The following is a 26,913-nucleotide window of genomic DNA, read 5'->3' as shown; positions in this document are numbered from 1 at the left end:
TAATATGAAAAAAAACTTATGTATTAAACGGTATTATACAATTTAACTTAAAATACTATATTAAAAACATATAAAATATTTCACAAATATCAAAGCTCGGGGTTGAATTTTGGGACCGACGTTGGGGTTGAGCTTAAGGATATGAGTGAAGTTGGGTTTATATTTTAAAAAATTACATTTTAACCTCTAAATTTTTAAAAATTATATTTTGACCCCTAAATTTTTTTAAAAAAATTATATTTTGATCCCTTAATTTTTATCAAATTATATTTTGACTCAACTTTTTTAAAATTATATTTTCTTCCCTCATTTTTTTGAAAATTACAATTTGACCCCTTTTTTTTTTTTTTTTTTTTGCAAAAAGAGTCTTATGTAGCAACTCTACTTTCTCCCTTGCTTCCCCCAAATGTTGGGTTCGAGTCGAGATTAGAGTCGAATAAGATTATGATTCGGCCTAAATTTTACCTTATTATAAACTAATACGTAAATAGATTATAATGATAAAATAATATAATGTTTAATAATACTACTGACCAAACACTGTATTGTGTAAAAAATATACAATATAATATAATACTATACGATACAATACAATATAATACAATACGGTGCACCAAACATGCCCTAACGACATGATATTTTAAGTGGCTGTTTACTAACGTAATTGTCTTTTCAATTAACTTACACACTGATCTCCAACCTCAAGGTTAAGCCATATACTATGGCACATATATAGTTCGATCGATTGAGCTGGCCACCCTCAAAATAAAAATATAGTTAAGAAAGTAAAATTGTCAGTTTATTTAGTATATATTATATAATAGAACTAGTGGACCATTTGTTAAAGATCATTTGAGATGTGACATTATATATATGACTACCTGCTAACTATTATTAGCTATAAAATTCATTTCCTTTTGTCATTTTATTTGTTAGCATCTTATCACATTTAATATAGATTCCGATATTAATTTATCTGAATGACATCAAGAGGATAGATTAAAGCCACAGGGTCAAACATTAGGGTCACTATCTATATGTCTTGAATCTAAGAAACTTAATTATCATCACAAAATTTACTTAAAAAATTATATATATGACGCTCAGAATTAAGTTAATTAAGTTTCTTATATATGGATTGTGACTTTCGAGTAGTGGGATTAGAAACTTGAGATGAGTTTAAATTTAATCAAGTGAAAAGAGAAGATATCAAATTAAAGAAGAGGAAAGAACATAATTTTTATAAGCGATCAAATAAATGAAGAGGAAAAGAGAAGAAGAGAAGGTCGGATCAGAGATAAGATCTGCCATTGAAGAGCTTTCTACGCTGGCCAAGCTTAAACCTAAGAATGATCATAATCCTGGTGCTGCCCAAATCCCAACCGTTCCCTTTCTATCTATCTGCGATTTGGTCATTCAAGTTCTTGGTTGGTTCGCTTATTATAATTATAACCATATATCTTCTACATATATTATTCTCTACTATATAGTAGTCTGATGTCTTACGTGTGTGTGTATATATATATGTATATATATGTATGTGTATACACTCACCGCTTCTTAGGTATCTGATTAGATTTGATATGCAGATAAGATAGGACCAACAATGACTGTGCTGAGAAAAGACATCCATCAAAACATTCAGGTAAACCATTATAAACATGAATGAGGAAAATTGTATATATAAGATTATACAATTCAATCACAAAGATGGATTGAGTACTTTTTGAAGATGAAGCGTTCAAGTATAATACACCAGAAATCATTGATCATATACTTGCTCAGAAAGGGCGGAAATTGTTGCTACGAGTTTTTGGGAAAGATCTTGTATTTTTGAGAAAGAAATTGAACAATTTCTAGGGAATAAAACATTAAAATCTTATGAAATTAGAGCTCGTTAAATGAAGGGTTCTAACATTAAAAAATCTTTAATTTTCTCTTACATTGCTTAGTTCTCGTTTTATGTAAAGCTTTCTACTTTTATACATACATATATATATATATATATATATATATATAATCATAGGAAGCTATATCATGCCATTTGTTCTTCTTCTTGATCATCGTTTTCTTGGTTCTTGTATGCGTGATTTATCTTTACCCAATATTCATGATAATTATGTTCTGAATATTATATATTTAGCATGTATATATATCGACTGATTTACCTTTTATAATTTTCATGCCTATACATGTTGTTTCATTATCATAGAGATTGGAGAAGGTTCTGGAATCCGATCCTTCACTATACTCAAACGCGGTTGAGATACTGAAGAAAGAGGAAAGTGAAGGAAATTCAAGAATGAGAACTAGCTGTAGTAGAGCCTTTGTATGGCTTACCAGGTACACACTTTCGTCAAGAATATTGATCCTTCACTTAATAAATGTTTTTGTTTTTTGTATAAATATATAATAAGATACAGCGTATAAGAGTGTAAAATAATTAATTATATTGTTTGTATTTTCTTTCTTTGTCTAAAGCCAATTAATTTCTCTTTTTTTCATGGGATATCTTTAATTCCAACTTTTGTGGTTTAACTCTGACTTCCCCATGTCTCGCTTAGTTTTCACCGTGAGATGATCTGAACAACATATAAACGTGCTGAATAATTTTATTTAGAAAATCATCGTGTTCTTTTTTCAAATATTGATCAGAAATATTGTTATATAATATGGGTCTTAGGAACTGTAAAAAAAAAATATATAATTAGTTATAAAAACAAGAATGATAATCAACATAATATTAATATTTAAATTCTTTTGATTTTAGTTCCAGGCTTTATTTGGTACGAGTAATAAAACTTTTAATTATTGTTAAGAGTTTTTATAATAGATGAACAATTTGAATATCATTAGTTGTCTACTTTATTATTATCCCTTGAGTTATTTGCTCTCCATTCATTAAAAAAACTTTAGTATGTACAGAGAAATGCACGTGCATATTCATTGTATCTCTCGCTAAAAAATATATTTAGTACCGTGTATGAGACATTTTGATGGATTAATTGTACTAATTATTTAATAAACCACTGTTATTCCCCCCAGATCACTGGATTTTACTGTGGCATTATTACAAAACTTAACAAAGGATTTTGGGCAGAACAATATGGAGAAAGCAGTGGAAGAGTCCTACAATATCACTTTGAAGTCGTGGCATGGGTGGATTTCATCAGCTGCTTTTAAAGTAATTAAAACTATCCCATTTTTGTTATTTTTATGCATCTTGACATTTAAAAGGCTAATTAATGCATTTGCTTTTGATTTTCAAAATTTGACCATTCTAAAAGTTTGTATCCAGAAAAGGTATATAATATTCCATTTGTATTCCAATTTTCCTTTTTTTTTTTTTTTAATGAAACTGAATATTGTAATTTTGTCTTAGCAAATTTTTATTTTTATTTTTTGTTGCTCTTATAGAAGATGCATATTAAAGATATATAATTCACACACATTAATTTACCCATATCGCGCTGCAGGTAGCCCTAAAACTATTGCCTGAAAAAAAAACTTTTGTTGGACTACTCTCGGCAAAACGTGAAAACTATGACACACTTGTAGAGGAAATTCAGACATTTATTTGCTTATTGGTTCCTTTTCTGGAAGAGATCCATTCTATTCTGGTATGCCCAAATATTGTTCATATTTGAATATTTCTGTGTCACACTACTTCTTGATAACATGGTATTTCGTTTAACATTATTATTTAATCTATATATAACATATTTTGCAGGAGTCATATCGACTGGATAGGATAAAGTCTTCCTAGAAGCCTAATCCCCTAACCATACGTGATTTTCCCTTAATTTGTGTGTGTTGTAATCATCAATAATTAATATTGCCCTAAGAACTTTCTGTATATATAGCAGAATTCATGGACGGGTGTTTTGGGGGTGTAGTTTTGTTAGAGAAAACGAGATAAGCTAGTAAGCTACTGTAATTATATTAAATTATGTGAGTTTCAAGTTTCATTTAATTAATTATTTGTATCAATTCTCTGGAATCAACGAAGACTTGACGTATAGTCGTTGTCGTTAACTATTAATCCTTGTCAATGTGTCGCTCATGTCACGTATTCTCGCGGCCTCACCAAACCCACAGAGCTATATATTACTATCTAATTATTGTTCATAACAGTATAAGTTAGTATCTGTGGTTGTATTAAAAATTTTAAAATTTCATTTGCATCGCTCGATCAATTGTTTCCCGACAATATCCGACAGCTTAATGAGAAGTGCAATTTTAATCTCTTTGTAGATAATGAGAACCAATCTGTTAAAGCAAGGATAAAGAGCGTTGATAGATTCTTAATTGACCTAGCGCTACGTGATACAAGATTTTGTTGGATCAAGCTAAGCATGAAATGAGGTGGTGGACTGTACAAGTCTCATTAAGTTTGGCATGACAGAAGCACGAGCACAACACGAGCACAAGTCAATCACAACAAGATTTGGAGATGGGTTTTTTATGAGGTATGTACAAGGAATGATGAAAGAAAGGAAGAAAAAAAAACTTTAGTCTTTTTTTTTTCTTTCTTTTGAGATTGAGGACATCTTTGCATTTTCACTATTAAAGAGATGCATGTGATGATCACATTTGAAATTCCATAAGAAAATTGACGGAATTTAACGAAAAAGTTTTAATTACCAATATTTAAAGAGTTGGGGGTTTGTTTTATAAAGATTAAAAAAATAGGGGCCATCCGTGGCGTGCTAATTACTCTAGAAAAAGAAAACTAAGGTGTACTTTTTTAATATTTAAAATATATAGGGTGCCAAAACATAAATAGACCAAACTTTATTATTTATTATTTTTATATATATCTGAACCCAAAACAAAATTTTAAAAGGTTATTTTTCGGTATGTTAAATTTTATGTCCGTCGATTTACATAGAATCGCGTAAAAAGAAAAAATACTCAGATAGACTGCAGCTTCAGGTTTCAAACACAAGGAAACTCCGAAAACTAATTCGTCATTCTCTGTTTTCTTCATTGACTTGTCTCAGACCAAGCACGGAATTTCGAAATCCTGAATCTATGGTTCAATCGCTAAAAGCACAGAACTTCGCTTCAAATCTTAATGGCATTCACCTCGGAGATTTCGGTGAGATTGATTCACTTGTAAATATCATTTACGAATCCACTTGATCCCTCTGAATTCCCCCATTGACATAGTCAACTTCCTCTTTCTAAGCTCCAAATATCTCTATTTTCAATCGTTTAATGCGTCTCCGAATTTATGACATGAGAATCATTCATCTCTTTTGGTAATTGTCAATATTTTTCAGTATCAGATCAGAAGTTCATGATCCCATTTGCCCCGTTTCTGTAAATTTTTATCTGGGCATGTTTTAATTTCGATATTTACTGCTAGAATGAGCACTTACTCTTTTGGGTCAGGAAGTCCCAAGTCTTTTAACGCATACCCAAGAGGAGATTTTGATCTAGAATCTGGAACGTTCAAAAGAGTCCGAAAGCAGAAGAATTCGCCTTTCAATATAATAAGAATGATCAAATCTGTAAAAAACCGACTGCATTATTTTTTCAAATCACACCCACTTGTTTGTTTCCTCGTATCCCTGTCTCTTGGAGTCTCAATTTTCCTAGTTTTATCTGTATATGAGGGTCATTACAAGATGATGAATAATTATCAAAATTTCAAGGCGAATTCGGAGAATTATCCGTTCCCCAATCTCCGAAATTTAGTCATGGTTGCTGGGCACTCAGTTTACACTAGTAGTAGCTGTGGGAAAGTTGATAAGGAGGATTCTTGGTTTTTGGAGTCTTATCAGAAGAATCCTGGTCAAGCTTCTACTTTTTTGGCACATATACAAGAGGGAATCGACATTGCAGCCAAAGATGAGGCTGCTTTGCTTTTGTTTAGTGGTGGTGAGACTAGGAAAGATGCTGGTCCCAGGAGTGAGGCACAGAGTTATTGGGCAGTTGCTGAAGCAAAAGAATGGTTTGGTCAGTTCCTGTGATTTCTCTTTTTTATGTATACATATATATGTATATATATGTATGTATAAATATATAACTTGTTTGATAAAGTATTCAAATTATTGAATTTCTTTGTCCTAATAGATGTGTTTTTACATGCCTCCAATTGAATGAGCTTTGATGTGACTTTCTATGTTTGAGACTTGTTGAGGTTAGGAGTTGTCAAGCATGGTTTTTCTGCTAAGTTGTATTGAGCTTTCTCTTTATCAAACAGATCCCATACGCGCAATTCGCGTGGTGTATAAATGTATTGGTGCTAGATCAGCTAATTCATCACATAGGTCTTGAGATTTTGTTTATATTGGAAGGGAAAATATAACATGATAGTTGAACTTCAATTTGTTCATGTGGAACTCTTTTTTTTTTTTTTTTTTTTTTTTTTATTTGTCATTTTTTTTTTTTTTTTTGGGGTTTTTTTTTTTTTTTTTTTTTTTTTTTTTTTCTTTCTTCCCTGCACGAAAGTTTTGAACCATCTGATTCTTGATTATTTGATAAATACGTGACTTGGGTTTTGATGGTTCATGTAGGCAAAGGCGAAAATGTTAGATCAAGGGCACTCACTGAAGAGCATGCTAGGGACAGCTTTGAAAATCTTCTCTTTAGTGTCTGTCGGTTCCGAGAACTTACAGGCACATATCCTCAAAATATAAGTGTAAGTGCAGTTTACTCAAGCAGTCAAGCGATTCTGGTTTTTCTTTTTCTATCTCTTCTGTTGATGTTCCTTTTGTTATATGTTTGACGTGAAATGTTATAGTAAACTAGCTTACGAAGATTGATAAGTAATCAAAGTAAAATTAAACTCTCTTTATCCTGTGGTGGAGTACATTTATTGGCATGCATATGTATGTGTATGTGTCAATGAGAAGGATCTATGTTTTGCTGTCTTGACATGATCAAGTTATACTGTGTCAATGGCATTGACATATCCCAGAGGACAGAATCAAGATAAACTGTGCAGTATGTAAGAAGCATGAGCAAAATTTCTTTGACAGAATCAAGGATATATATTCCTTTTTTTTTTTTTTTTTGGTTTTATCCAAGTTATATCGAGTCTGGACCCTATCGGGTTTCACAAATTTTAAGGCCTTTCTCTGTCTTGTGTGCTATGTCTCTATATGTAGGAAGGGCTGGAACTCAGGGAATCTGATATGCTAGATCTATGCTCATGGATTATATCTTCTCTTTTTATATGATCATTTTTGGCTTTAATTTCTTCCTTGACAATATGACATTACCCGCTATCTCATGCATCTTCAATATTCTGCTTGGCATTTTAGACTTTCATCCATGTGAGACCATAATACAGATGCTCAATCCATCATCTGGCAACTTTTCGCTATTTAGTCTTTAAAATTCATAGGCAACTCTAATTACGTCACTCCTGTTTACCAGGTTGTAAGCTATGATTTCAAGGAGGAAAGATTTGCGCAGCTACATCGATCTGCATTAGGCTTTCCAGAGTCGAGGTTCTCTTACTCTGGCACCCCAGCTATCTCATCTGCAAAAGCAGCTGCTCAGAAAGGTGAGGCATTGGTGCGGACACAGTTCAAAGAAGACCCATATGGATGTCAAGGTTCGCTTTACCGCAAGAAGCTAGGACGTGACCCTTTTCACAGAACAATCCCTTATCCAAACGGTTGTCCTGAAATTGAGGGTCTTTTCAGATATTGCGGAACAGCTCCTTATCCAGGATACCTTCCATGGGCTCAGTAAACTCAGTACCCTACTTTACCTTGATCCTCACATACTTGAACAGCTAGAAACTGGTTGCTCAACATGAAAAAAACATAGCCGTGTTGAAGAAATTAGAGACAATGATTAGATGTGTCAAAGTAACGTAATTGTTTGTTGCCGCGGTAGATACATGATACTGGTGATATGAGATTGTAGGATGGCAATTATTTATGTCTTCTTTGATCGAAGATTCAAACAAGCTATCGATGGTGTTCTAGTTTCCAGAAAGTCTCACAAGAAAATTAATCGACACCTGAAAGTCAAATTGATTTCTGAACCACCTTAATCAATCTAGTTTGTTACTACGCTCTCTTGCTTCCGTAAATACTAAAATGTTGTCAATAATAATTTTGAAGATTTTCTGGTTTTGCTATTTTGAAAATAAGGTACATTTCATTGCCATAGATGTTTTCTAGTAGTAGAATGTCTGGTTCATCTAATGAAATAGCAGCTAGAAGAAATACAAGACAAAATTTTATTCCTCATGTTATAATAACATAAGTGCTTGGAACCAATCAAACCGAGAATTTATTCATGCTTTGTTTTTAGCCATTATTTCCTTATATATATATATATATATATATATAACTGGAAATTTCCTTTTAGCCTGTATTATTCATAAAGGGACAACTTGAAGCTGCCTCTTCTGGCGGCACATTATCCAGTTTTACACCCTTCATAAGACCTCCAAGCAGTTCTCCGCGGTCATAAAAGAACTCCACCCTCACAATTTTTTCTTGTTCATCTAGCTGCAGTTTCAAATTAGAAAAAGGAATCAAATTCATTTATTTTCTGATATCATATGCCTAGAATAAGAAGCTAGATCTCTAGTCCTATTTGATATGCCAATGTTTTGAAAACTATTTTGTCTTTTGAATTGGTTTGAGTTATTCTCGGAAAGAATAAGAAGAAAAGTCCAACACTTCCAACTTAGTAGTACTAGTATTGCTACACTAATGTATGTGATGTCTTATTACCAAGAGTGGGAAGGGCAGTTTTAATACCTCAAAAATGGCCATGCCAAAGAGTTGAACCATTTCTTCGGTCGGCGCGTGGCCTTTGAAAGGACCTTCCATGTAACCCCAATGCCTGAACTTGTAGACGATCACCGGCGGACCAGAATACACACGGACAACTTCTAGAGCAAACCCTCTCGGAAAAGTAGTTGTAAAAGCCTGGTGAGATGAATCTGCTGTTTCTTCCGCGGGGTTGTAGCACCGGAACTTCTCGGGCAAGGAGGTTTGCAGCAAGGAGTTGTAGCCTCCCCCAAGCTTGCGCTTCTCTTCCAAAGTCAAAGCTTTCCTTCCTGCCGTTGAATATAAGCCATATTTGTCAAGACGGATAAAATGATGAGACTTCTTTTAATGGAACTGAAATTTACCAACCATTTAAGCTAAAAGTATATTTGTCTGGATCTAGAGTTTTGTAGTCCTCAAAGCATGTCTTGTGGAACATCTCCATTTCCCATGTCTTCACAAGATTCTGCACTTGCTCTTCAACCGACCCTGCAGGCCATTCCTACCATATAATGGATTCAGCCGGTGTGATTCAATAACTCGAATTTATACTGCTAACATAATAACACAATTTATTACGGTATTAAAAACAAAAGACTAGTATTATATATGCACAAAGAAAGACAGACAGTGCAAGCGTAGTTTAGTGCTAAATTTACACACCACTTTAGCGTAGATATCAAATTTCCCACTTCAAATTAAGAATAATAATAATAAAAATAAAAAAATAAAAACCTTGGTTCTGCCTTCTTCAAAGAGCTTGTTGACAACGTCATAGTTAGGAGGGGCTCCGAATCTCCATTTGGTGTTCTTCTCACCCTCTCCGTGCAAATAGGAGCGATACTTGTCTTCTTTAATTCCTGAAGATGCCATCTTACCAAATCTTAGACTCAAGAGTTTATGACAATTAAATTTGGGGACACATGATTTTCTTGTATATCCATGAACCGGAATACATATTCACCTAAATCTTTGCACCTTTTTTTTAATAATCATGATAGTGACATTTTGAACCATCCCCCTTAAACTTGCGTGTCCATGACCGCTGACGAGTCCGGGTGGCTGTGACAATGACATATTTGATGATCTGTCACAAGGTTTAGATATTTTTAAGAAAAATAATAAAAAATAAGAAAATTTAAAAAAATATATAAGTCAATTTTTAATTATAAAAATTAATAGATCAAAACTTGTTAAGTATAGTTTATAACTAAATAAATTATGGATAAATTTGTCAAGTTATGGTTTATAGTCAGATAAGTTATGAATAATTATAGACAATAACTTGTCAAGTTATGGTTCATAACCAGACAAGTTATAGATGAAAATAATAATTTGACATATTTATTAACTTATGTAAACTATTAACCTATTAATTTTAATTCATCTCAAATTTTAACATATTTCTCTCTTTCTTTCTATTTTTAATGGAACTTTCTCTCGTAAGATTTTCTTATCGGCGGGACTAATTTATTAACGTTAAATTTAATTAAAATCCTGTTAAATTAAAAACAAATATGTAACATAAATAATTTTTAATATAAATTTAACAATTAAAAATAAAATATCATCTCTAGTTCATTTTTTTCTAGTCCTATAAGAAAAAACTCCATTTTTAATGTTTATTTTTTATTTTGACATATTAATTGAATAATAATGAATATGGTTCACGTATAAGTTTGTTGGTGTCTATGATATTATAAAGAAAATTTACAAAAAAAAATAATAATAAACGGATAATATTTCTATTTCAAAACTTTTTGAAATTTTTCCAAAATTTTTATGATATTTTATTAAAATGTATTCAATATTTTATTGAAATTTCTCAACAAGTTTCTGAAATTACACTATATATGCGTATCGATATCAATATCTTGACCGATATTTACTAATATTTCCTACTTTTTTATAATATTACGATGAAACTGATTTTATGGTGGAAAACATCTCGTGACTATAAAAAATCAAAATTTTGACTAGAATTTCAAAAAAATTGAACGAAATTTACGATCATGCTTACAGTTCCTTTTTTAATGACCACCTTTTTAGCAATGAAATTATTGACACGAATGGTTCCTAACTTATTTAGTAAGTGCATTTTAGTTCTTAATATTTTTATTTTGACAAATCGATCCCAACATCGTTAAACAGTTGAAATTTAGTCATTTTTGTTAAAATTCGTCTAAAAACTAACGACCCAATACACATAATCACCCACGTGACCTGAGTTGTTGGTGGAAAGACAAAATCACCCTTAAAGAACTTTTTTTTTCATTTTTTTTTTAATTTTTCTGAAAAACCGCTCATATTCATTCCAGAAACACTCTCGACTGAACCGGAAACACGAAAAGCCCAGCAGCGGAATCCTTCTTCCTCCTCTTCTTGTTCGAAATCTGCTTCCGCAAATCGGTGGAGCAGAGTTGGCCACTTGAACCAAGCACTATACACCTTAGCACCCTTCTCTCTAGCACTCTGGGCCATCCAATTCACAGACTGGCTCTCATAATCAAACATGGTCAAGAGTTTTATGTTTGCGTGAAAAGGGTACGACTCAGCCAACAACTTGAAAGCAGACCCTCTACTCACAGTAAAAACAAGGCCATACTCATTCTCCGGTATGTTCAAATAATCCATAATCCTAGTCTTTATATCATGTTCCACAGTGCCCTTATCAGCACCACCATAAAGTACATGATTACTCAAATTAGCAGTTATCTCAGACAAACTAAAAGTGGATGACTCCCAATAGTGAAGTGTCTGAAGATGAGAAAAAAGCCCAAATCCACAATAATCAAGGCATAACTTTGGAGACAAGTGAAAATACTCATTCATCCTCAGCTGATCAATCTTTTCAGAGGACTAGTACTTTGGGTACATAGTGAGGAACTTGGACACGGATTCGTGGAGGTCAAGGAGGGCGTCTTCGGGGCCGAAAGTGCGGTCGGCAGCGAGGGCGGTGGCGCGGAGGAACTCCTTCTGGGCGTTGAGCCTGGCGAGGGATCGTGACCATCCAAGGGCCTCGTTCTGGTTGGCCATGGAAGTCTCAGAAGACTCGATGTCTTGGGATTTGGAGAGAGACCCATCTTCGGATGCTTCCTCTAGAGCTTCCCTCAGCTTGTTCTCGTTTTCGGAGAATTGACTGGTTTTTCATCTTCGTCTCTGTGGCGGAATCCGAGCCGTCTTTGCCTCTTCTGCTTCTGCTGCTGCTCTTTTTGTCCATCAGAAGAGCAGCGCAGTGAGATATGGGCTTCCACAGTGAAAGATGCATCAAACTAGCGTTTGAAAACAATTAAATCTTATACCAAAAAATGATAAATAAATTGGCTCAGAAGAAAAAGTTTTTGTTTTTCTTTAGCCCGTCAAAGAAAAACCCAGAAAGAGATCGAGATAAAACACAAGAGAAGAAACTTGAGCGCCAAGTTTAGAATTTAAATTTTATTAGAGTAAAAAAATTTTCCCATTTAATTTTTTTATTACAATAAAAAATTTTCATATAAAATCACATTTTAACTCAAATTAAAAATTTAAATAAATAAACTAAACGGCCTTCATACGTACAGATCAGAGAATACCCAGTAGAAGATAAGGAAATTTTTTTGGACCTTTATATGGGTTTTGTATTGCAGTTGCACAACTACTACTAAACGAACCAAAGCTTTAAAAGCTTTAATGGCGGATTTCAGCTCTCAGCCCCAATTCGAGCAACATGTTTTTTTACAAATATACCCACTGAATCACATGAGTAGTCACGTGCATTAGGTCATTAGTTTTCAGACATATCTTAACAGAAAAAATTATATTTTAACTGTTTAAAAACGTCAGAGGATAATTTATTAAAAAAAATTATAAATTAAATTGTCACTTATTAAATAATTTGAAAACTATTTGTGCCAATAATCTTTACTAATAAAAACATTTTTCTTCTACCGACAGGTTCTCTCTCCTCTTTGAGCTTGTCTTTGAAGAGTCATTTTTATGCCGTGTTTGCATTTTTTTTCCTTATTAACCTTAAAAAGGCCTTCATAAACGCACAATTGCCTCAAAAGATCGGCAATATTAATAAGGCTTTCATGACCTTAAGTACATTTCAGGTAGTATAGAGCTATACAAAATAGCCTTGATAATGTTTCTCTTAGCTTCAACGTTAGCCTCCCTAATGATCTTTAAGAAGTCAAATACTTCTTAATTGTAATATTTTTCAGTACTTGATATATAAGTCAGTAAAATTCGTCTGTAATTTCCACAACGGAGCTAAATACAACAAGATATATAACTAGTAGTTTATAAATCAAGCGTACGTCTAATTGAATGCTTATTATTTATTAACCAAAAAATAAAATAAAATAAAATAAAATCAAACAGTTGTAATTATTTCCAAAAAAGACAAAAAGGATCAATAGAAAAAAAGTACCAGCTGGGGGAGATTTCTCTTAATTTGGTTTATTTCTTACAATAATTATTTGACTTAGAAAATAGATATGCACGGTTAAGTTTTCACCAGATTGTAATAAGTATAAGAATATTATTTTACTTTGACAATAACTTTTGTTTAACTGTATTTCTTTTGTATTTGTCCCGTCTCAAATGATTATTATTTTTTGTGTGTATATGCTTGAGGACAATAAGATTCTACTAAAGTTGATCATCATTTCTTGAGTATTACTTAATTAAATTTAACTAAATAAAATAATAATAAAAATTAATGGATCAGATCCAGCAATAGTAATGGAAATAAAGTGGTTATGGATTCCATTCTCATTGGACATAATAATATATTTGTACAATTAGTGATGGATACTGGTGAAGAGGGATTAGAGCTTGTCATGATCGTTTAGATGTCGTTTGTTTGTTGAATATGTAAAATCAAATTATAATATAAAACGAGTAATGTAGCTCTCATACTTACATCATTGATGGCCAGCTATCTACCGAAAAGATCTGCTCTTAGTCGAAATTCTTGGATAACAAAGAAAGTTGAAGATGCTGATCAAATAAAAAATAAATAAAAAAAGTTGAAGATGTCTTTATTTATTTATTTATTTATTTTTTACTTGAAAAAAAAATATATCTTCAACTTTCTTCGTTATCCAAATATGAATACTCTAACTCATAAATTTGATGCCAACAAGATTCCAAAATCTATAATAGATATGCCTTAGGGGAAATTAACTTCTCCTACTTTATTTTAAGACCAATTAAGTGCTTCTCTCATTACCACTTGTGGTTATATTAGTGATTAACTAAACTTAATTCTCTTAACTTCTAATTAAAAAAAGCTTATTTCGCTTGTCCACTTGGTTGATCAATGCATGCTCCGCATATATAGAATTGAAAAAAACTACTGGATTCACTGCTATTGAATGAATCAACAACGAAAATGTGGATCAGGTGCAACTGGCCAGAGTCTTGTCTAACAAAAATAATAAAATAATATTCAACAGTAAAACTCAATGTAGATAAATGTCTATATATATATATATTGGTAACAAAGAGCCTCGATGTAGATTAACGAGTTCTAAAACCAGGCATCAGTTTTAACGATTTTGTATGTGTGTAAGCACTGTTTTTTTTTTTTTAATCTTTTTTGTTTTTGTTTTTGTTTTTTTTATCTTTTTTTATTTTTACTTTAAACTAGGGGGATTCTTAGATGTTTGATTATTTGAGTAAAGGATAAAATAAATTCAATTCTTACCATATTAACATATAAAAGAAAGACAAGCATATAAGAACATACGGATACCCAACTTTATAGGTAGATATTTTAAAATGGAAGTCCCTATATAAAGTCCAATTTCCACCTAGTATTAGGGTCTAACAAACTCAAACAAGCGTTTGATTCATCAATTTAAAAATTGATGACACTAAACAGAAAGTAACTGAAGTAAGTTATTGGTTCTTATTAAGTTAATTTCCATGTCCATTATACTATATAGTATATAAAACTAAAACACAAAACACAAAACAAAATTAGAAAAACGACAATTATACAAGTGTGTGTGTGGATATCAAGGTAAGAAATAATTAAGATTCCAAATGCCAAAGCCTACGTCAAGCTCAAAGTAATTTTTTCTTTTAAAACATGGGAGAAAAGCTAAAAGAGAGACATTATCTCAAGTCAATGTCAACGTCAAAAGGAAAAATAATTATAAAAAAAATTTAAAAAAAAGTCTTCCAATGGGAATGGGGAGGGTTCCGTAGAATATTTAGTGATGGAGCCAAATATAAAAAGCTTTTACAGTGTCCAAGAGTAGAGGAAGTCCAGAGAGCTTCAGGTGAAAGAATATCAAGAAAAAAAAAAACAATACTAGAATCTTTCGTCGATCAGAAGAAGATAAATTTTATAGAAGAATGAAAAGAAAGGTCTAAATGGAGAATAAGGTGCAGTTTGATCAAAAAGTGTCGTCCTCAGAAATTAGATCCGCCATTGAAGAACTGTCCATGGTGGTCAAAGCATTCAAAGCTTCAAGTAGTACAGTTGAAGTTGAAAATGGAAATGGAAAGCATGTCGACATTAGTGATCATGATCATCATGATCATGACAATTCGCACCATGTCCCCACCAAGGCTTTTCTTTCTCTCTCCAGTAACCTGCTTCTTCAAGTTCTTGGTTGTTTTCTCTCTCCTCTTTCTTATATGTTACCAATTAGCTTGCACGTAAAAATTGATGGAAATTACATTATCCTCCTTTTTTTTCTTGATTTTTTCAGACAAGATTGGGCCTACAATGGCTGTTCTGAGGCAAGACGTTTCTCAGAATATTCAGGTAAGTTTAGAATATTCCTGTCCCTGAACTTTTCGTGATTTCGCACTTTCTCTTGAGTTTTGTTCTTTTATTTTTGGTCATTCGATAATTTCATTTATGAAATAGTGGCAATTAACTTCAATAAGGACAGTTAAATGTTAGTCAAAATGTTATTAACATCCCAGCCATTGTACGGCAAACGATTTCGTAATTTTGCACTTTCATCCTTAAAATTATTTTTATGGTAATTTAGTCCCTAATTTACCCATGTCTTTAAAATTAAAAAAAAATAATATAAAAATAAAACTTAACTTGTTAGTTATTGGAGTTATTTCATTCTTTTATCTAGAAATTAGAGACTAACTGCCAAAAAAATTGTTTGATTCTTATAAGATATGGTATTTCTGAGCTAGATAAGTGAATACAAAAGCGCATGTATAATTGACCATAATACCAAAATAGCTTGGTATTGTTAGTACATGAGAATAATAGCTTGATTATGATCTGATCTTGTATTAATTTGGTATATGTGTGCGTAGAGATTGGAAATGCTTCATGAATCTGATCCTTTGATGTATTCAAATCTGGTTGAGATGATTAAGAAAGAGGTCGGTGAAGGCAATGCAAGAAAGGGTGCCAGCTGCAGTAAATCCATTGTTTGGCTCACCAGGTATAGATTTATCTACATATATATTATATACTATATAATCATATTTGTGTTTTTGCTTAATTTCTAGCTATATATTAATAGTAATGATTTGAAATGGAAGTCAGTTAAAAGGATTTAAAAATTCTATATGATTCTCCAGCTAATGCCGGCCTCGAGAAGTAACAAACAAAATGTCTTGGGTTTACTTTTGTATAAATAATTTTTATATTTAACTCTGGTCAGCGCGTGTATGTCTATATATATTTTTCGAAAAGATTCATGGTACATGGCTGATAAAACGAATTACTAGCAAAGTAACAACTCAGAAGTAAACAAACAAAATATCTATAATAACAACTCAGATGGTCCCGATCCTAAATTAAAACTTAGATTTATTGTTTGGCAAGACAAATGAGAAAATGGGAAAACTGAAAGGTAAATAATCCACGTGGCTTGGAAAATGGTGGACAAATTTTGTTATGTTATGAAAGGAAAAAAAAAAAAATGGAAACAAATTAAAATCTTTTCTTCTGCAAGAAAAATCCTGTCTTTTCTTGTTTGGTAAGATATGAAAGAAGGAGCAAAATACTTGTGTACTTCTGTTTTTATCCTTTAGTTTTTCTTATAAGAGTTTTTCTTCATGCATTTTGTACAAAGGATCAACACCCCTTTGTAACTGTAAATTAGCTTCTCCGAACAATGAATATATAACAACAAGCACCCAAATCCTTTTTCCTAAAACTTTACTAATAGCTCTAAGTTTTCTTTTCTTTTCTTTTTTTCTTACTTTAATTAATATTAGATCCCTGGATTTTACCGTGGCATTACTGCAAAAGTTAGTGAAAGATCCCGGACAGAACATGGAACAAGCAGTAGAAGAGGCTTATAATATCACTTTGAAGCCATGGCACAGATGGATTTCCTCCGCCGCATATAGAGTAATCCTAATTCCATTTCTTCCACCAATTCATGATTTTCACGCAATATTTTCCTTGATTAACCTAACACATGGAAATAACTTTTTGCAGGTAGCCCTAAAATTGGTGCCTGATTATCAAACTTTCATCGCTGTGCTGTTGGCAAAAGATGAAAACTATGATACTCTTAAAGAGGAGATGCAGACTTTCATCTCATTACTTGTTCCTTTTCTTGAAGAAATCCATGTTGTTTTGGTAAGCGATATGATCAGGTTCAACTACTCATATATATATATATATATATATATGTCTTGTTTCTTTTTTCTTTTTTTTTCTCTTTTTTCTTTCTTGAGAAACATATATACATGCCTTGTTCTTACACATTTATTGTTCTGATATTATTTAATTCTCGACTTTGCAGAGATTTTATGGCTTGGATAGGATAAAGTGCACTTGAGGCGTCTATATATATAAGAGGGCGCCAGATATACGCAGACCATAAGTTTTTGTTTAATATTATATATTGAGCTTTGAGTTTTCTTTAAACTCCATGTGCCTTTTTTCGTGTAAATATAAAAAATATGTATATATGTACATATATGTACATATATGTATATACACATAAACAGAGATATGTACACACACACACACAAAGCATGTTTAATATGTAACCACAAATAATAATCTCTTTATATCTAAGCTAATTGGGCTATATATACAGCAGCTGATTTGTTTGTAGATAATAACAGTAACAGTATATCTTCTAATCTACTAATCTATCTACTAGTCTACTAATCTACTAACATCTATACTAAGAAAGAGCCCGTTTCCGTGGAGCCTCTCCAAAAAAAACAAAAAAACAAAAAACAAAAAATTGTCTCTTCTTTCGTTTTGTTTTTTCTTGTCTTTTCCCTTTTTCTCCTCGTTCTTCTCTTTATACATTCTTGTTTTTTTTTTTCCCCTTGTGCAATTTTATGTATCCATTCTGAAAAGTCTATCATCACTTTTTCTTTATAATTTATCCCTATTACATAACAATATTCTTTTTTTAAAAATTGTCCACACTTAATATTTTTTATTTAAAGTCTTGTTTTATCAAACGTTACCCCTATGTTTCGCTTCACTTTCTTTTTATTTCGATTTTTCTTGCTTCCGTTTTTCTTATTATTGATCTTTCTTGCTTTATTCCCTTACATTAATCTTATATCTTTTATTTTGAGACATTATCATTTAAATCTTCTAACTCCTCCCTATTATGACATCTCTTATTTTTTGGTTCTTTTCACTAAATTTTTGCATCCTCTAAAATATTATTTTATCAAGAGTGGCTTTTACAACTAGTATAAGATTTTGATTGAGAAAATCGTTTTCCTTCATCGATGTACCCCTAATTAACTTTCTATAAAATTTTATCTCAATCAGAATCTTATAATTAATGCATTATAAGAGCACCTTATAATATTAATCAAAACATATATATTACAAGCACACGTCCATGTAATACATGATACATTGCATGCATGCAATTCAAAGGAAGCCGATCGAACAGAGGGACATATAAAAATATTAATATTAATATTAATATTATTCCTTAATGTTATACTAGTGAAGGTGGACAGAAAATTTAAAATTCCTAGCCTGTGCTCCTCAGAACAGGGCATCTTGAAGCGGCCCCACCAAGTTGTTCAGCAGAAGTAGTGTCAATTTTTTCACCCTTGAGAAGTCCTCCAATTAGTTCACCTGGGTCGTAAAAGAACTCCACGCTCACCACTTTCATGTGCTCATCCACCTGTATTTTAATTGCCAAATTAGGAGGCTAGATATATATACATATACATATATATATATTTATATATATATATATATAGTTTGACCCATCTCATGATCATGAAGAGTTGGGGCTCATACTCATAAAAATATTGCACTATTAGTGATGAAATGCGTAACAAACCCGATAAATATTCTATTGTAGGTAAATTCTACCTAGTAGAAATCATATATTGACATGATGATACTTAGAATTACTTTTTAGCCACCCGAAAAGTTTTTTCGTGATTCTTTTTTCGTGAACCATATCATTTTTTTATTATTATTAATATTATTAATATTTTGGTGAAGGACCACCCTAGACAATTGAATACTGATGCAAGACCAAGACCAGTGGTTTAATTATTATTATCATTTTTTTTTTTGCAATTTCACTTTGGAGATAGATCACTAAGAAGAAGATAAATAAAGAAATGAAAGTTGAAAATTTTAAGTAATTAACTAGTAGTACTTACATGAAAAATGGCCATTCCATAGAATTCAACCTTTTCTCCAGTGGGGACATGGCCTTGGAAAGGACCCTCCATGAAGCCCCAATGCCTGAACTTGTAAACAATCACAGGCGGGCCTGAGTAGACGTCGAGAATTTCCAACGCAAACCCGCGAGGAAACGTCGTCGTAAACGCCTTATGAGCTGAATCTACTGTTTCTTTGTAAGGGTCATATCCCCTAAGCTCTTCTGGCATGGATGTCTGCAGCAAAGGGATATATCCTCCCCCAAACCTCCTGCCTATCTCTTCTATAGTTATAGGTTTCCTTCCTGCAAAATCATGTTCAATTTTCTCAACAAAAATTTACCTAATTACTTTAAAGCTAGCTATTGCTTTAATGGAAAGGTCAAGAATAAATAAATAAAAAGGCAGACCCTAGTGCCAAAGAGACTCATGTACTATAACAAGTTCGGGAGAAAGCTCAATCCCGTGTGTACACGGCCTTATCCTCCGAAGAAGAGGCCGTTTCAGGGATTCAAACCTTCGACCCCGGGTGCAAACGCAAGCGCTCCCACCACGGTGCTAAGGCCCGCCTTCAAGAATACTAATAATATATATATATATATTTAAACCGTTAGATTCTCATTCGATTTACCTGTATATAAATAGTCAGAATGCACAAATTTAAATTGAATAGATTTTTGTACAGTAAATTTTTTTTTTACGACGGATAATTAAATCAATTTTTACGTGATCAGTTACAAACCATTTAGGCTGAACGTGTACTTCTTGGGATCGAGCGTCTTGAAGTCATTGAGATCAACCTTGTGGAAAATCTCCATTTCCCATGTCTTCACAAGATTCTGCACTTGTTCTCCAAGTGACCCCTCAGGCCATATCTAGTACCACCACCAATCAAAAATAAATTCAATCAGGTCGACTATCAATTAAAAGAATTTTACCAGATTTTTATAATAATACAAAATCACGATTTTTATATATATACTAGTCAAAAACACGCGCAAAAAATAGAGATGTATAGACCTTAGTTCTTCCTTCTTCAAAGAGTTTGTTGACGACATCATAATTGGGAGGAGAAGCATACTTCCACTTGGTATCCTTCTCCCCATCTCCTTTAAGAAGGTAACGATACTTGTCGTTTCCAACATCTTTAGATGCCATATCTTATGATCTACTTTGGTATTCAGCTCAAAGATTAATTTAAGATTGTTTTTGCAACAATTATGAGAAGCAAGAGGGTCTTATATATATATATATATATATATATATAGAGGTCGAGAGGGCAAAAGAGAGTCTATACTTGATAGTTGAGAATAGTCTTTTATTTTTATTGTTATTGTTATTATTTGATAATCAGAATAGTCAAAAAATTTGGTCCTTGTTCAAAACACAAACAGACAAAATTAATGAGGAATAGTCGGAATTTCAAATCATATTTGGGATTGCTACCAAAGGAAAAAACGCGTACGCAAAGACAACCTTGCTCGAACACAAATCTTATCTTAAATAAGCTAACTGAATATAAATATTATTCAGTTTTAAAAGGTAATATAATTTTTTCCTAAAAAAATTGCAAATTTCATTCTTTTTTCATTTTTTCTTAAAAATTAATATGAAAAAAAATCACTTTGGTATCCTATATCTTTAAAAAAAAAAAAAATCATTTTGATGCCCAATACTTTTAGTAATATTAGAATCGTATGCCTAGCAATTTTGACAAATGTTATCCTGGTACCTTGAAATAATTTTTTGGGATATGGAGTGTCCTTTCTCATCTTTTTTCTCGATTTTATTTAAATGATCGGATTAGGAAAAGAGGATCAAAAATACAAGTGATAACGTTTTAATACTATAATAAACACAGGCTATCAGGTTGACTTTTTTTTTTTTTTTTTTTGAAAAACACAAGGTATCAAAGTTATTTTTTTTTTAAATCAATATATTTGATGGCCGTCCACTAAGAAATTGTTGGGAGTGGCTTTAAATTAAACCTTGTCTTTTATCATGGGAAATAGTAAAAAATTGGCCAATATGAAAAGCTTAATAAAGTATATAAGCTAATTTTTAGTTACAGAAATTAATTGGCCATAACTTGTCAAGTTATGGTTCATAACCAGATAAGTTATGGACAAACTTATCAAGTTATGGTTCATAGTCAGACAAGTTATGGATAAAAACCGTGAATAACTTGTCAACTTATGGTTCATAATTAGACAAGTTATGAACGAAAACAGTAATTTGACCTATTTATTAACTTATGTAAACTATTGGCCTATTAATTTTATTTATCTCAAGTCTTGGCCTATTTTTCTCTTTCTCCCTTTTATTATTCGGCTACGGCCCATGTATTTCTCTTATTTACCTATTAATTAGGTGCTGTCGACTTTGTGTTTTTAGGAGCATATATATGTATGCTAGCGACATGAACGTGAATGGATAGAGTCGAAAGAGTATAGCAGCCGCGTAAGTGAGATTTGATCTCTTTTGTCATTCCCATTGATACACAATTTTCTCTTTTATTTTGGTGTAAGAATATTTGGTCATAAAATTATTCTTTGACAGATAGAGTTCTTTCTTTTAAGTTGAGAGATTTTGGGTGTATTCGAGATTTGTGTGAGAGATTTTTGATAAGTTTTTATAATTTTCTTTTGGTTATAGTGGAATTTCTTCGCCGTTTATGTTCGTGGACGTAAGCCAAAAGCCGAACCACGTTAAATCCTTGCGTCTCTTGAATTTTTCTGTTATTCATATTTTGTCTTGAATCTGCTTAATTTGACGTTTTGGCACAACAACTGGTATCAGAACTTTGATTTATTTGTCAAATTATTTTGAGATTTATGACCTCCACAATGACGACAAAGTATGAAATTCGATAGGAAAAATGATTTCAGTCTTTGGCGTGTCAAGGTGCGAGCCCTATTAGTTCAGCAATGGTTACTTAAGGCGCTAAACGGCAATGAGGCTTTACCGACAATGTTGTCAGATGATGCGAAAGAAGACCTCTTAGAAATGGCACACAGTGCTATTCAGCTGTCGTTGGCAGACGAGGTATTGTGTAAGGTTATTGACGAGACTACTGCTGCTAGGTTGTGGCTTAAGCTTGAAAGTCTGTATATAACTAAGTCTCTCACCAATCGGCTCTATCTAAAATAACGTTTGCACACTATTTGCATGTCAGAAGGTACATCTATTCAAAGTCATCTTGATGAATTTAATAGAATTATTCTGGATTTGAAAAACATTGATGTGAAAATTAATGATGAGGATCAGTCATTAATTTTGTTATGTTCTTTACCTCGTTCGTATGAGCACTTTGTTGATACTATGTTATATGGTAAAGACACTATTTTTTTGGAAGATGAATTCTAAAGAACTGAAGAAAAATGTGTCTAGAAATTGGGATGAAAATCAATCATGTGCATTGGTTGTTAAAGGTAGAGGAATTGAAAAAGGCAAAACTAAAAATAGAGGAAAGTCTAAAAATAGAAAAGGCATCTGCAACTATTTTCGCCAACCAGGGTATTGAAAAGTTGATTACCCAAAACTCAAGAGAAATAAGGAAACTAGTGAAAAAGCATCAACTAATATTGTTAAGTATTTTGAAGATGATGATTATGTCCTATCTGTGTCTGGTGATTGCGTAGGCAATTCTTGGATTCTTGATTTTGGATGTTCTCAACATGTGTGCCCTAATAAAGATTGGTTATTAACTACTGGTCTATTGATGTGGGTGTTGTCTTTATGGGGAATAATATGTCATGTAGAGTTGCTAGTGTTGGAACAATCAAAATTAAGATGTTTGATGGCAGAATTACGACTTTGACATATGTTAGACATGTGTTAGATTTGAAGAATAGTCTTATTTCTTTGGGGACTCTCGACTCACAAGGTTATAGGTATTCTGCTAAAGGTGGAGTTCTGAGAGTTAGTAAGGGAGCTTCTGTAGTGATTAAGGGAGAGTTGCATAATGGCCTCTATTTTCTGCAGGGTAGTACAGTTGTTGGTGCTATTGCGGTCTCATCTTACTTAGATCCAGATTTTATGATCACTCGTTCATGGCATTTGCATTCGGGTCATGTGAGTGATATAGGGATGTCCGTTTTGACGTTTGTTGGTGACTATAATGGTGTACAATTTGGTGAGAGTGACGGGTTCCGCGAGAAGAAGATAGTGAGACACCACACTATTTGAGATTTGCCACAACAGTTGTTAGTCGCAGATAGTATGAATTCAGCTCTCTTGGGGAAAACTTGTTGTTTGCTTTCTAAGTTTGGTTTTCTAACCTGTTTTTTGGTTAGATCTCCATCAACTGCATTTGGATTGAAGACTCCATTTGAGGTACGACTTGGTTGCTCTGTTGATTTTGTTTTTGGTTGTTCTGTTTGTGCTCATGTGAATGATGGTAAGCTTGAGTGAAGGACAAAAAATTCCTAGGATTTGAGTTTGGGGTGAACGGCTATTGGGTGTGGTTTGTTAAGCCAAAGTCACCAAGTTTGGTAATTCACAGAGTTGATGATTTTTGTCATCCTATTTGAAGACATGGAGTTAGTAGTTGCAAATAAAGATCCCGGTGTTCGTGAGCAGGTGGAGCTTGATAATTTGGTTTGTATTACATTAGTTGTGACAAGTTTGTTGATCAAGGTGGTTGCCATTTGGAAATTCAGGTGTCGCTTGGACTTATTTGGCGTTGCAAATTGGAATTAGCCTGGGGTTTCGGAGGAGATGGCGGAAGAATTTCATTATTTGGGCTTGGCTTAATTTTCGTATTATTGCAAATGATTTTAAATGAAGCCCAATATATTGTCTTTTGTTATTAGGCCTAGGGCCCATGTATTTCTCTTACTTACCTATCAATTAGGTGCTGTCACCTTTGTGTTTTTGGGAGCATATATATGTATGGTAGCGACGTGAACGTGAGTGGATAGAGCCGAAAGAGTATAGCAGCCACATAAGTGAGATTTGATCTCTTTTGTCATTCTCATTGATATACAGTTTTCTCTTTTATTTTGGTGTAAGAATATTTGGTCATAGAATTATTCTTTGATAGTTAGAGTTCTTATTTTTGGATTGAGAGATTTTGAGTGTATTTAGGATTTGGGTGGTGAGAGATTTTTAATAGGCTTTTGTAATCTCTTTTTAGTTATAGTGAAATTTCTTTGCCATTTCTGTTCGCATACGTAGGCTAAAAGCCGAACCACGTTAAATCTGTGTCTCTTGAATTTTTCTGTTAATTCATATTTTATCTTGAATCTGCTTAATTTAAGTTTTAACACAACAGAAATCACGGTCTCTATAATGTTATTTACACTCATTATTATGAATAAATATCTGCGTTTTATACATTTTTTATGGTCCAGTTAATTTATTGAAAATTGAATGGAATATTTGCTCTTTTTTCGGCTGAATATGAAATAATTGGCTTCATTTTTTATGTGTTGTTCTTAAATATAATAATTTACTGGATCGTATATGTTAGTTTAACCAATACGGGCTCTTTCCACGTGTTTTCTTCCCCTAAATTGGCCGAATATGAAGTAATTGGCTTCATTTTTAATTTAATGTTCTTGAATATATACGAATAACCAATACAGGCTCTTTCCACGTGTTTTCTTCCTCTAAATTGGCCGAATATGAAGTAATTGACTTCATTTTTAATTTAATGTTCTTGAATATAGTAAGTGGTAGTATTGTACACGTAAGGTTAATTTAACCAATACGGGCTCTTTCCACGTATTTTCTTCCCCTAAAATATTCTAAAACTAACTTTGTAATTCTTCATTCAAAAGTCAACAGTTGAATTTCAGACTAGATGGAACTCGAGAATGAATTAATTTAAATATTGTGCTTCCATATTTCTTTAAATAATTAAATTAAAGGGATAGCAATAGTTTGGGACAATTGTTATATCAAAACAATGTACATGGTAGGGTCAAAGTATGGCCCCAAAAATTAAATTTCTTAGTAACAGTGTCGATGTAAAGTTTTCCATAAAAACATTAAAAGTAAAATTTAGCTCTATATATGTGCAATTTAATTGTATGATTGCTTATGAATTGTCAATTATATTAAAAAGAAAAATAGTGCATCATATAATACCGGTTAGTTGTCATATTTCAGGACGAAATCAAAATTTGACGCCTCAGGATTAACAATTAGACAGTATATATGCTATCAAACTGTTTTCAAAAATGAAAAAGCTACTTGCTATAAAAGTTGAAAACAAAACAGAGGTTTTTGTATATAACCCTTAACTTGTAATACAAGGTTCAAAAATGTTGAGGTCAAATTTCATACCTCGTTTTTTACCATACACGTGTCATCGTGTTCCTCGAAAAATGAAGATTTATCATAAAATCGGCCTATAAAATCAGTTGGGAGCTTTCGATAACTCGCCGGCCCAATAGGTCGTCAAACGAGTCTTTAGCAGACAACAAGCCATTTCTCAAGTCCATGACTTCCCATATCAAGGAATGACCTAGAAGAACAACTCCAGCACATCAAAATCAAGCCGCGAGCTTCAAACAGCTCGCGGGTCGCGACTCGACGGACCAACAGCTCGTCTGGCGAGCTGCCCGAACTGCTTGGGTGACTTGGAGCCCAAGTTACTAGATAAGGATCATATTATGCATGAGATTATCTCCTAAATCTCAGGGAATCTCATTTAAATGGGGATATTATCTCAATCCTAATTCGAATATTCAAACTTCAATCTTATCTACAGGATATCTTCTATTAGAATTTAAATAAAAGATCTTATCCTACAGAGATTCAGCCACCAAGCCAATAAAAAGGGATTAATTCATGTCAATCTCAACGGGGATACACGAACATTATAATGTTGTTTTTCATCATTACCCTCTTCGCTCTTCCCGTTTCTTGCTCAATCATATTGTACTTTTTTATCGATATTAATGGAATCATTACCGAAGACCCTACAATGGACGTACCTAAATTCCTCAAGAAACCACTATAAATCTCGTGTGTTTCTATCTCATATTTACTTTTTCTCGCTTTTATTATCTACTATGCGATATTAATTCGCTGTTTGGTCCGGATTCGGTCATTGACCTTTTATAAATTCAATTGTAAAAATCACCCTCTACAAAAAATAAAAAAATAAACGAAAAGAGACTAGATGAAGAAAAGACCCAGTTGAGTTTAGAATTCCTGCCGTGTAAGTCATTAAATAAATATTCCATCCAATGTATAGGAAAGCTTGAATTAACCTAATACTTGTGAGAAATTTGTTCAATTATTAGAAGAAAAAATGAGAAATTTCTACAATCATTTTGAGATATTTCTTCCGTCAGAGACGAGTACAATTTTGCATAAGTTTTCACGTATCAACATCAATTTGTCAAGTATATTGGAATAGTAGTCGTTTTAACCTAATGAGAAACTTCTTTGATAAAAGAAGAGGGCAAATTGTAGAGGATAACACATCAATTTGTTAAATTTGCGTCGTCTTATTTTTTACTTGTAGAACATGTTTCTCACTACAAACTCTCTTTGGATAAGCCTGAATGGAATTTTGACCAGCTTTCGTTTTAAATGTGTGTCGAATATTCCTAATTCTATC

At 32.5% G+C, this 26,913-nt stretch overlaps 5 protein-coding genes across 5 annotated transcripts; 3 read left to right on the top strand and 2 right to left on the bottom strand.

Moving 5' to 3' along the window:
* Positions 1–1,258: 1,258 nt before the first annotated feature.
* Positions 1,259–3,810, top strand: LOC21387070 (glycolipid transfer protein 3). The gene is made up of 6 exons (XM_024174865.1): positions 1,259–1,427; positions 1,590–1,645; positions 2,213–2,343; positions 3,046–3,184; positions 3,477–3,620; positions 3,731–3,810. The coding sequence occupies exons 1-6, from the start codon at positions 1,259–1,261 to the stop codon at positions 3,764–3,766; spliced, it is 675 nt and encodes a 224-aa protein (XP_024030633.1). The 3' UTR covers positions 3,767–3,810.
* A 1,057-nt stretch (positions 3,811–4,867) lies between these two features.
* Positions 4,868–8,011, top strand: LOC112094298 (uncharacterized protein C57A10.07). The gene is made up of 3 exons (XM_024174851.1): positions 4,868–5,964; positions 6,525–6,649; positions 7,390–8,011. The coding sequence occupies exons 1-3, from the start codon at positions 5,373–5,375 to the stop codon at positions 7,708–7,710; spliced, it is 1,038 nt and encodes a 345-aa protein (XP_024030619.1). The 5' UTR covers positions 4,868–5,372; the 3' UTR covers positions 7,711–8,011.
* Positions 8,012–8,076: 65 nt separating this feature from the next.
* LOC21387069 (pathogen-related protein) lies at positions 8,077–9,703 on the bottom strand. The gene is made up of 4 exons (XM_010112188.2): positions 9,483–9,703; positions 9,117–9,249; positions 8,736–9,037; positions 8,077–8,480 (listed from the first exon to the last, which is right to left on the bottom strand). Exons 1-4 carry the CDS (start codon positions 9,618–9,620, stop codon positions 8,334–8,336), a joined length of 720 nt encoding a protein of 239 aa, XP_010110490.1. The 5' UTR covers positions 9,621–9,703; the 3' UTR covers positions 8,077–8,333.
* Positions 9,704–15,471: 5,768 nt separating this feature from the next.
* LOC21387066 (glycolipid transfer protein 3) lies at positions 15,472–17,680 on the top strand. The gene is made up of 5 exons (XM_024174863.1): positions 15,472–15,510; positions 16,029–16,159; positions 16,941–17,076; positions 17,167–17,310; positions 17,477–17,680. Exons 1-5 carry the CDS (start codon positions 15,472–15,474, stop codon positions 17,510–17,512), a joined length of 486 nt encoding a protein of 161 aa, XP_024030631.1. The 3' UTR covers positions 17,513–17,680.
* Positions 17,681–18,465: 785 nt separating this feature from the next.
* LOC21387065 (pathogen-related protein) lies at positions 18,466–20,555 on the bottom strand. Its single transcript, XM_010112184.2, has 4 exons — positions 20,358–20,555; positions 20,080–20,212; positions 19,338–19,642; positions 18,466–18,844 (listed from the first exon to the last, which is right to left on the bottom strand). The coding sequence occupies exons 1-4, from the start codon at positions 20,493–20,495 to the stop codon at positions 18,689–18,691; spliced, it is 732 nt and encodes a 243-aa protein (XP_010110486.1). The 5' UTR covers positions 20,496–20,555; the 3' UTR covers positions 18,466–18,688.
* Positions 20,556–26,913: the final 6,358 nt, after the last annotated feature.

This window comes from Morus notabilis, unplaced genomic scaffold (genome assembly GCF_000414095.1).
Source record: "Morus notabilis unplaced genomic scaffold, ASM41409v2 Scaffold2016, whole genome shotgun sequence".
NCBI classification, from domain to species: domain Eukaryota; kingdom Viridiplantae; phylum Streptophyta; class Magnoliopsida; order Rosales; family Moraceae; genus Morus; species Morus notabilis.
The sequence above is the reverse complement of the archived record's forward strand: the minus strand, read 5'-3'. Positions and strand labels throughout refer to the sequence as shown.